Source organism: Anomaloglossus baeobatrachus, chromosome 3 (assembly GCF_048569485.1).
Source record: "Anomaloglossus baeobatrachus isolate aAnoBae1 chromosome 3, aAnoBae1.hap1, whole genome shotgun sequence".
Classification (NCBI taxonomy): domain Eukaryota; kingdom Metazoa; phylum Chordata; class Amphibia; order Anura; family Aromobatidae; genus Anomaloglossus; species Anomaloglossus baeobatrachus.
The window spans coordinates 301,301,494-301,313,082 of NC_134355.1; the positions used below are offsets into that span (position 1 = coordinate 301,301,494).

General features: G+C 41.6%; 1 protein-coding gene across 4 annotated transcripts in view; it reads right to left on the reverse strand.

The window, feature by feature from the left end:
* Positions 1-640: 640 nt before the first annotated feature.
* Positions 641-11,589, reverse strand: part of LOC142296401 (uncharacterized) — a 148,699-nt gene continuing 137,750 nt past the window's right edge. For 2 of the 4 annotated variants that reach the window (XM_075340002.1, XM_075340001.1), the window contains 3 exons: positions 10,161-10,212; positions 9,680-9,749; positions 641-1,755 (listed from right to left, as the gene is read on the reverse strand). In XM_075340002.1, the coding sequence (XP_075196117.1) occupies positions 1,436-1,755; positions 9,680-9,749; positions 10,161-10,212 (442 nt within the window). In that variant the 3' untranslated portion in view covers positions 641-1,435. Of the gene's footprint in view, positions 1,756-9,154; positions 9,260-9,679; positions 9,750-10,160; positions 10,213-11,589 lie in introns of all 4 variants that reach the window. The other 2 variants (XR_012751631.1, XR_012751630.1) reach the window with 2 other exon arrangements.

Here is an 11,589-nt window from a genome sequence, read left to right on the forward strand (position 1 = left end):
CTCCATTCTATGTCCTGTTGTGGATAAATATGCAACTCTTCAGAATTTGTGTTATACTGAGCCTGATTAAGAGACCTGAGTAGTCTTGAAAGGTTGCTATACATTACCATCTTTTCAGTTAGCCATTAAAAAGGTATCAAGCACTGAGGACTCTGTTCTTTTAAACAAACTTTTTTTTTACCTCCAGTGAGAAATCTTCATCTGTTGGAAGCAAGCATGAGCAGCCTCTAATATCAAGCACTGGTTCTAAAAAGTGATCACTGAACTTTAGATTGACCTAAACGCAATCAAAATGGGCTAGATCAGAGAGATGTCTCAGACCTGTCCTGAGTTCTTCCTCTAAATGCTAACACTTGTGCTTGGAACGCACCTCTGGCTTCACACCTTTCCAAAGTGCAAAGATTCCATACACCCTCGGAGTCTCTAATCCATTATGGATTCAAGTGCCCTCTTTAGGAGAGTGTCAACGTTAGCAGCAATTTCCCCTATGTGTGTACCAGTTTTTCTAATAAAACCCATTATAAAAACATCCAGTAACGAATGTTGATAATTACTATTAATTGGCACCCTAAAAAGGCTTTAAAATTGTACACCATTTATTACCGAAAACATTAAGATGAGAAAAAGAAAAAAACATGAACCAGATAATAAAACATTTTTTATGGGCATAATGTCCAGAAAGCAACCACTGAACCAATAGAGCTACAGAATATGCATCACATAAGCAGTGATAAACAATAGTATGACAAAGACGTGGAGTCCGGTGCATACTCTTATCTATTAGGCAACTAATGCGATTTTTCATGTCTAAGCTCTGCTGCAAACCTAAGAAATTAACTAAGAAATTACAAGATAAAAACATCACTACTGTGTAGGAAGGCATCGGAAAACATCCAAAAGGACATAGTTTGATGTGACACATGGGAATACAGTAAAACTCTGATAATTATGCATGACAGGACCAGATTATCAGAACATTAAAATAAAAAACAAGACAAAAGTGAAACATTCAGGCAGGCAGTGGGTCCACGCATCAGCTTCTAAGAAGTTTTTTTGGCTTCTTCCCACTGCTCATGCTGTATCAAGTCTTCTTCAGTTTCCTCGGCAAAGTTCATATGTGCAGGATTAGGACCTAAAACGTGGGGGAACCGCTCAGCCATGCTGTCCTGTGTACTTGCCGTCATCCTTCTGAACTGATGGCTTTTACACTGAAGGTACACCTTTATCTTGTTGCATATTCATGTAATGTACATCTCAATTCCCTTTCAATTAAAAGTAATTTATGCCTTCAATATGCCCCAAATCAGCTCTCTGGGAAGTTTTAAAATCACTACTACTAGATACGGCTAAAAGACTTACACAGTGCCTTCCATGACACATACTGATTAGCGATTATTTCCAATGCAAGTATAGTCACATGTGTCAATAATGGAAGCTACGAGTCATACTCTTTCTTGGTGGCATCAGACCACAGGCCATGATGGGGTCTATGAGAGTTATGCTTGTCATTGGGATGAATCCTTGAAGTAGGTGTAGACGTTGTAAATCCTGGTCTTTGGGAATTCTGCATACTCATCATGTAGTTAGCTAAACTGGTCAATACTGTTGAAATTTCTGAAAGTTTCTGAAAAGACTGTTGCTCTACAGCGAGAACCTTCTCATTCAGCACAGTGTTGTCTCGATGAATGCGCTTAAGCATTCGTCCCATTTTGGCACATGATATTTTGCATGATTTATCTGTCTTCTTTGCAGAGCCTTTAAAATAAAGGACATATAGTATGAATATAAGGTACTGTATGACAACAAAAATAGACTAGAACAATTGTATCATGTCTTATAGGAGACGCCACTAACTGCTGTATGTAGTTCAGAAGTTGGTCACCAACTGCTGTTATATGTAATACTCAAAAAGGGACTATGCAGGCACACGCCATTATGTACCAGCTGAGATATCACTGACTGTTGTACATAACGCTCAGAAAGGGGCTATGCAGGCACGCTCATTATATACTAGCGGAAAGATCCCTGCCTGTTGTATGTAATCCTCAGAAAGGGACTGCGCAGCCACGCTCCATTATCTACCAGCCGACATATCATTAACTGCTGCTATATGTAATGTTCAGAAAGGGACTGTGCAGGCATGCTCCATTATGTACCAGCAGTGACATCACTGGCTGTTATACGCAACACTCAGAAAGGGACTATGCAGGCACACTCCATTATGTACTAGTGAAGATATCACAACTACTGCTATACGGAACGCACATTCCCTTTCTGAGCATTACATATAGAAGTAGTTGGTGAAGTCTGCACTAGCACATAATGGAGTGTGCCTGCACAGTCCCTTTCTAAGGAGGCACTTTCCATTATGTCCAGCAGAGATATCACTAACTGCTGCTATATGTAATGCTCAAAAAGGGACTGTACAGGCACTCTATTATCTAACAGCAGAGATGTCAATGATAGCCTTATGCAGCTCTTGAGAAAGGGACTGTGGAAGTACACTCCATTATCTACCAGCAGAGAGGTCACTGAGTGCTATATGCACAGAAGGGAACTGTGCAGGCATGCTCCATTATCTACCAGTACAGATGTCACTGACTGTTTTATTCTCAAAGGGAAGCTATTCTCCTTACGGAGACTGGCACACCGTTCCAGCGTGCCAGTGAGGAGCCTTAAGCCGAAATGCTCCTCTGGGAAATATTCAAATTGTCTTTTCAGGAAGCAATTCTAGAAGTCAAAAGTGACCCTCCAATGAGTTGTCGTATGACTTCGGACTTATGCCAGATCAGAAACTCAATTTGCAGACACTGTTTCGGGATGGTTATCCTTCGTCATTGCAAAGCATGAGATCTGAGTCGAGGGTCACTTGACTTCTAGGATTGCTACCTCCAGTAGGTGGCACTAGAGTTCGTCGTCTTTGTCCTTGAAGAGACAATTTGACTATTTCCCACAGGAGCATTGAGGCAAAAATGTCTCCTCACTGGCATGCGGGAATGGTGTGTCAGTCTCCTTAAGGAGAATAGCTACACCTTCAGACTACGTCTATGCCTCTCACACAGCCAGATGAGATCTCATATTTTGCACTGACGATGGACAACCATCCCAAAACACAGTGTCTGCAAATTGAGGTTCTGATCTGGCATAAATCCTAAGTCATACAACAAAACTCGTTGGAGGGTCACTTTTGACTTCTAGGATTGCTACATCCAATAGGTGGCACCCGAGTTACTCTTCTTCCTCCCTGAAGAGACAAATTTGACTGTTGTATGTAACACTAAGAAAAAAAGACTGTGCAGCCATGCTCCTTCAAACAAGCAGATAGACCCCCATTTTGTTTTTACACTGTAATGCATGTATTTTTGGCTAAAAATGTTTTTTTGGAAATTTGGTTTCATTATAAATTTTGCACAGTTTTTACTTTTACAGGCTCTACGTTTCTTTGGACATTCAACTTTAAAAAGGGACTATCAGCACAGGATGACTGTTCACACCAAGGCTGGTGTCTGTCTGTCTCTGTCTGTCTACTTACTTCTCTGGCTCTGTGAAACCAGAGCTGTCCATCACAGCAGAGGGGTGAGTGGAGATTGAGGGAAAACAAGTCAATGTGAAGGTGATTTTAGAGAGAACCAACCATCAGGATTTTCATATATAAAGTAAAGCCAGTGCTATGCTGGCACTAGGATGATGAATGTAAGCATATCGTTTGCTCTGAGATTGGATTTTTTATTTCAGAAATACGTGCAAGTTACAGAAACGCACTGCTGTTTGCGTGATAGCAGCTATAGAATATCTAATAGGGGTGTGTGTGAGGGGAAGGGGGGGGGGAGGGCTTGGTATCTATTCCCGACCCTGTCTCCCATCCTGGTCTTGGTAGATGCTAGACTGGGCTCCTTTCCAGGTGTGAGTCATTTTTCTCACATGATAGACTGTATGGGCTGCATTTTGAACATGTCCATAACATCTACGAAGGCCAGGAAGGTGGACAGAGGCGGGAATAGAGAGCAAAATCCCTTCCACATATTATATATTCTGGGGCTGCTAACACTCAATTAGCAGTGCATTGCTGTAACTTTACTTGCACATATTTCTGAAATAAAACCTCCCATCTGAAAACGAAAGGTATGCTTACATTCAGCATCCTACTGCCAGTACAGCACTGGCTTTACTTTATATATGAAAATCCTGATGGTTGGTTCCCTTTAAATGATTGGCCCCACCATGATGTACGAGCACCTGTACTTGGTGTGAATAGTCACCCTGTGCTGATAAAGAGTACGTTTAATGTAATCTGTGGTCAAAACTCAGCAGAGAAGAGAGTTTGTAACACTTTTTTTTTTTTTAATTAGATTAGCAGTTTTTCAATGTTATGCGTTTTACAATTGGAGAACGCTGATGGACTGGTCACATGCTCCTCCATCAGCAGTCATGGTATGCACAGAAGTGCTGGTCAGTTTGTGAGGAAACTAACTAGAGAAAGCTGCTGACCTCTTTAAACAAGAATATGATGTAAATATACAATAGTAATGGAGACTTGCTTGTGATGAACTTGCTTGCAGTATTTTGGCCAAAGCTTTAGAAGACATGAAATTCTTTTAAACTAGCAATCTAATAATTCATAAAAGTCTTTTGTTTGACAACAGCGTCTGGCAAACAAGTGCACAAAATATCAAAAGACCAGAAACAGAAGACGAAACACATGAAAAATAAAGTGGTTATCGGGAGCAGTGGCGAACTTAGGGCCGAAGTCATTTTGGATTCGACCATTTTCAGAGTTGGCTGCCATGCTGACAGCTGGCCTACAGAAGGTGTAAAACACTGGCTCCCATTCAAATTGTACAGTTCTTGGGCAGGGAAATGTGTGAGGAGACAGCATGAGTACCGTATTTTTCGCTTTCTAAGACGCACTTTTGTTCCCCCAAATTTTGGGGGAAAGTAGGGGATAGAGATATATATATATATATATATATATATATATATATATATATATATATATATATATATATATATATATATATATATATATATCTATATCTATATCTATCTCATATATATATATCTTATATATATATATCTGTGTGTGTGTGTGTGTGTGTGTGTGTGGTGTATATGTATATATATATATATATATGTATGTGTGTGTATATACATATGTATGTGTATATACATATATATATGTATGTGTGTATATGTATGTGTGTATATGTATATATATATTATATAGTGTGTGTGTGTGTGTGTGTGTGTGTGTATATACATACACACACACACACATACACATATACACACATACATATACACACATACATATATATATGTATATACACATACATATATATGTATATACACATACATATATATGTATATATACACACATACATATATATACATATACACACCACACACACACACACACACACACACACACACACACTGCAGGGTCCAGGGGAGGTGGGGGCGCTGTGCCGGGGGCAGGTGAACGCTGCGTTTGATCTCCTGCTAGCACTCTTATAATATGCGCGGCCGCTGTCCATCTCCGGTGGTGCTGAAATCGCACCGCAGTGAGGGGCTGGGGCAGCGGAGCATATTACATGTCCCTGCGCCCCCCTGTGATGGTACATGCCCCCCTGTGTTAGATTTGGCCCCTATGCTGATGCTCATTCTAAAATAAAAAAGCTTTACTTACCCCCACAAGCGTTTCTCCCCGTGTCCCTGCTTCCACTGGGATCAGGCACGCAGAGATCTCAGTCTGCTGTGCCGATCGCATAACCGCACTGAGAACCAGGAAGTAAGGAAGAGAAGCACCGAGGGAGACAGGAGGAAGATAAACGCTGGAGGAGGTAAGGAAAGAGTGTTTTATTTTACTATGGGCAGCAGCCTGGGGGCGATATCTAACACAGGGGGACTTGCGCGATCTATATAGGGGCCATGGGCAGCAGCATGGGGGCGCTATCCAACAGGGGAACGTGTGCAATTCATAGGGGACCATAGGCAGCACAGGGGAATGTATGCAATCCATAGGGGGCCATAGGCAGCACAAGGGGAACGTGTGCCATCACAAGGGGGTTATATTCAATATAAGGGGGCCATATCAAGATTAAGGGGGCTAATTTTAGGATGGGGGCTATGAGGGACATATATCCTATATGATTTGTTAGAGGGACATTGGCATTATAAGATGGACCCCATTTAACATTAAAAAAAAAAATTCTCTTTTCCTTCACCAAATTTGGAGGTGCGTCTTATAAAGCGAAAAATACGGTAGGTGGGGGGGGGGGGGCAGTAGATACTAATTAGAGTGGGGGGGTCAGTATAGAAAAGGGGGAGCATGGGCGACAGTGTGAGGGCACAGTATACAGAGGAAGAGGGTATGTAAGGAGGGGGGCATAGAGACTGAGCAGTATATGGAGGACACTAGTGTAAAGCGAGTGTGAAAGGAGGGCCCAATAAGGAAAGGAGGGTACAATGGAGGCCATGTTTCAGTGGAGGGGGCACAGTGTGGGGGTCATATGTACAAGAGCACAGTGATGGGGAATTTAGGTGCACAGCGAAGGGAACATATTATGCAGAAGCATTATAATGATACTTAAACAGCAGGATTTTGCTATATGAAGTAAAGGCAGTGCCATACTGGCACTTGTATGTTAAATCCAAGCATACCTATTGTTGAAATATCGGATGCTTGGTTGCTGAGATATCATTAATCAAAGTTGCAGAAATGCCCTGCACTTCAGTTGACATGTGCAGGGAAAGCCTCTGTGGGTCGGGTCCTGTGTGTATATTCTTCCTCCTGCGTATTGTATTGCATGCCCCCTTTTTCTTATTTAAATATAGAACAACGCCATTGCTGCTGTTGGCATACAAACACAAGACATAGGAGGAGCTTGGTGATATATTCCTACACTGATGGTGGGTATAGTGCTGTATTCCTGTACTGATGGCTATTCCGGAGCTACATGTACTGATTGTAATTAAGGCAATGTATTTCTGTACTGATGTTGGTTCTGGCTACTTATTCTTGTAATGGTTGAGGTTCTGGTGCTGCATTTCTGTACTGTTGATGGTTTTAGAGCTATATGTCTCTAGACAGGTGCAGAAAAACCTTGATTCGCCTCTGTTGGGGTAGTTCTTTGCATACAAATTTGAAATACTTTTCTGACATCATTCAATATTTGGAAAGGGAAGATCAATATCAGATTTAGATAGACTGTTCCATCTGAACAACTGCTTCTCAGATGATTGATAAGAAAAGCTGCAAGTGGCTGAACTTGTCTCCTACAGCAGTATATGGTTACAACCACTCCTGGACCAGCCATCGTGCAAATGCCCGATGGGCCGGTCCAGCAGTAGACCGCTTTGATCCTGTATTGGGGTCCTCAAGGCAAAAAGCCATGGGCTACCTAGTGGGCCATCACACCACGTGGGGAAGGGGTGTAGCATTATACCATGTGTGTTGGGGGTGGGGGGACGACACCACACCATGGGGGCACCATTATACTGTGCGTGAGTATTTTGGGTGGCATCAAACTACGAGGTCCAGGGAAGCAGTGTTGTATTGGGTGAGACCACCAATAGGCTTCAGTTGGGGCACAATAATTAGGGCCAAATTAGCCGTCTCCCTCCCTGTCTTTAAAAGTAGGGCGTTATGTCTTCTACGACTGAGTATATGTGTTGTGATGAGACATATCTACACCCTTGCTCAAGGACATTTTTACAATAAAGTAGCACTGGGAAAGATATGGAGGCACATTGGGGGCTAGGGGGATTATTATAAGGAGGCACAATATGTGATTCATGGTCATTACAGTGAAAGCAAAAGAGGCATTAATATAAGAATTTTTTTTTTTTAATTACAGGGAGATACAGGGTCATTATTATTATAAAGGGGATTATAACTGTAGGGAGGTCTAGCTGATCATTATTACTACAATGAAGTACAGAGGGAACATTATCAGTGTAGGGTTACGAAACCATGGTACTAACTACGGTGCAGGTCTGAGGGCATTGCTACACGCTAGGGCACTGGTTATAGCACCATATGGTTTGTGTAGGGCTGTAGAAAAAGGCTGGAAAGCAGAAAGTCTGTTTATGTGTTACATATTGTAAAGGTGAATAATGGATGGAAAGTGGTCATGTTGGTCTGGGTGCAAATGGAAAAGAAAAGGAAAATGAATGACTAATCAGTGAGAACATCACTAGTGAAAACCTATACAGTACATATGTATTGTCTGCAGAGCACTGGTGTAAAAACAGAAATACTATTTAATGGTAATATTCATGGTGGTAGTATCTGGTTTATACTGGTGTAGATTAAAAGGTTATTCCCAACTTCAAGATCCTATCCCAATATGAGGAAGACAAATTATATTTGCAAATATTTCCAATTAGAAATGTAGTATAGTTCTCCTGATATAGCCATGTATTTACCTTATGTGCAGGGCAATATAGCTAGGTATCCACAAGCAACTGTCACTGAGTGGACGTAATCCTGGGTACCCAAGCTGCAATGCCCTACACATGAGGTAAGAGACATGGCTATATGAGAACTACACTATATTTCTAATTGGCAGTATTTGCTAATATTATTATGGCACCTACTACATATTGTGATAGGGAGACGGGATCAACCCTTTAATGATAAGTATGGGGATATTGTATGTAACTGCTGGTGATATATAAATCGTGGTCTGGTGATATTTTTTTCTTCTATTGTAATATTACTGCAGTAGTATATCCTATATAGCAGTATTATTGGAAATATGGGTGTTATAGTCAATCTTGATTTCCTCCAGGTAGGATAATATTAGTAATACAATCCCCTATCTAGAGAAGGGGACAGCATAAGCCTGTGTGCTTTCAAATACCAAGGCTGAACTCCAGCCTTGGTTGAAACTGGAAAGGGTCCATCATTCTTAACTCCTTCTAGCTAGGGAACCTGTTATTTTTACTGTATGTAATATTAATTACAAATAAATATTAAAAAAATAGATTTTATTTCTAACCATCCAAAACTGGGTTTTAGAGATAATCATAAACCTTTGAATTCCTAAATATCATTAATGTTAGATACTTCTGGTTATAAAACAGCGATCTAATGTTCCATGATTGCATCCAACCATGTGTTACACCTTTTCTTAGAGTATGAGGTGTGTACCTTGCCATTTCTTTGCATCATGGGCTTCTTTCCGTCACACTTGATCCTTCACTTATTCAGGTTGCCTCCGCAACCCTCTTTTTGCCACCCTATAAGAAGCTGAACCTTCGGGCATGTTAGAAGTCTTGTGGAGCACTTGTGCTTCCCTGAAACCCCTCCATAGATCTCTACTGTATTAGTTAGGGTCAATACAAGTTTGGCAATCTGTGGCTCCTAGTTTGGCCTGCCAGGTCATTTTACAAGCATAGACTATCTATGAAATGCCCTTCTTAAGGCAATGCATGACATATATGGAAAAGTAAGCCTACAAAAGACATACATACATATGAATACTTTGTATGCAACACAATGCTTCTCAAGGTTTCTAATGACATATAGGGAGCGGTCACAACACAGGAGTTCAATCCTTAATTATCCCTGATCAATTAGCTTATTTATCCGTTAAGTCTTGTAGGGATCATTTTTTCTCTTGGATGACTGGTTATACCCTTAAACATGGCGTTAATAGCATAATATGTGCTTTACCAGATTCACCAAAGTAATTCTTATCCTCTTCATCCTCAGAGCCGCTGTATTCCACTCTGTGCTTTGTCACCTGAGATTTTGGACATACGTAGAAAAGATTTTACTACGGTAATTTCACTAGTTTTTGCAGTGTGGCGACATTGGAAAAAAAATTCACAAGAAATACTTCAGCATCAACTGCCATGTAAAGCTGGTGTGTACATAGCTTAATTATAGGGCATATTGGGGCCTATCTGCTCCAGTAAGCAAAGGGAGGCACAAGCTATGGGCAAAGGAGACAGCATTACACTGAATATGGAGGGTGGAAACCACCTAGGGGGAATACATTTTAGTTTTAGGAAACAATCAGAAATCTCCATGCTATAAACAGTAATAACTATGGGGTAACAAATCTTATGAAGGCCTCAGAAAACTAATAATTTTCTTCATCAAAAAAAAAAAAAATTAATAAAAAACGTCCAGCTTTTGAGTTACTACTTACCACTATACGTTTTTCTGTTCCGTTCTTCATTCTCCTGCGGGTTGCTGTTTGTCTAAGATGTGGTGGGTTAAAAATATATTTTAGCAAATCAAATACAAACATCACTAAATTTATAGATTATGTTCCTTTTATATATTTGCCACAACGGGGTCAGAACCCTGGTCAGGAAAGAAAGAAATCCCAAAAGAGGTCAAGGAAAGAGAAAGCAACTTGAGGTCTTGTACTAAATAATTTTAGAATGGTTATATAGGACCTTTGTGTGTAGAACCTTGTATAAGTTATTAGGCTAGTTTCACACATCCGGCTTTTCGTCGGATTGACGGTTCCGGTGCATTCCAGTACAGTGTATACAGTACAATGGCATTGCGACAAGCTCCGGTCACATGCTGTCATGTGACTCGGAAGTTGTCACGCTGCCATTGTACTGTATACACCAGGGGTGGGCAATTAATTTTCCCATGGGGCCGCATGAGAAATTGGGATGGTTTTAGAGGGCCGGACTAATATAATTAACTTAGTTTTACCCAATACTGTATATAGCATATATACTATCCCTTCATATACAAACAGTAAGTTACGGACTGTGTGACCCCTCGTGGCCCTGCACGCACACATGTCCGTCACACGGATGTCACACGGATCGCACACAGATGTGATCTGTGTGACATCAGTGTGACAAATACCAGAGAAAACACGGGTCTTTTTAATAAAAAGATTTTCTATATTTACCTCTCTCCAGCGCTGCTGTCTCTGGCTCTGCTGCCTCCCGCTCCTTATCGCTGGTAATTATACTCACTGAATATTCACTGCAGTGAGCAGCTGGAAGCAGGGACAGCGCTGGGGACCGCATCGCTGGGTGAGTATACAGGTGTGTGTGTGTGTGTGTGTGTGTGTGTGTGTGTGTGTGTGTGTGTGTGTGTGTGTGTGTGTGTGTGTGTGTGTGTTGAGAACCTAGAAGCCGGAGCATCTCGGGGACTCGTCACAGTTCCTAATGAACTCTGATGAACCCATGAAGCTGTAGCATGGGTGTCGCAGGGGGGTCATCAGAGTTCATTGGAAACTCTGATGACCTCCTGGAGGTCACTGTACTTGCAGAATACTCACCTGTCCCTGCGGTGATGTCCTCAACGGTGCTGTGCCCGTTGCTGTCATCGCGATGCTCCGGCTTCCAAGTCCTGAGTGCGGTGAATAATCAATGAATGAGCGGTGGTCAGGAGCGGGAGGCAGCAGAGCCGAAGAAAGCAGGTAAATATGGAAAATCTTTTTATTTCAGACTCGTGTTTTCTCCGGTACCTGTCACATGTATGCAAACAGGTACCGGAGAAACGCAATCAGGCCCTGTAATGGCGGTATGGCGCTGCAGGGGGCGGGGAGAGAGCACGTGGTACCCGATGTAACTCCAGTACCACTCGCAGTTACGGGCTTTTCT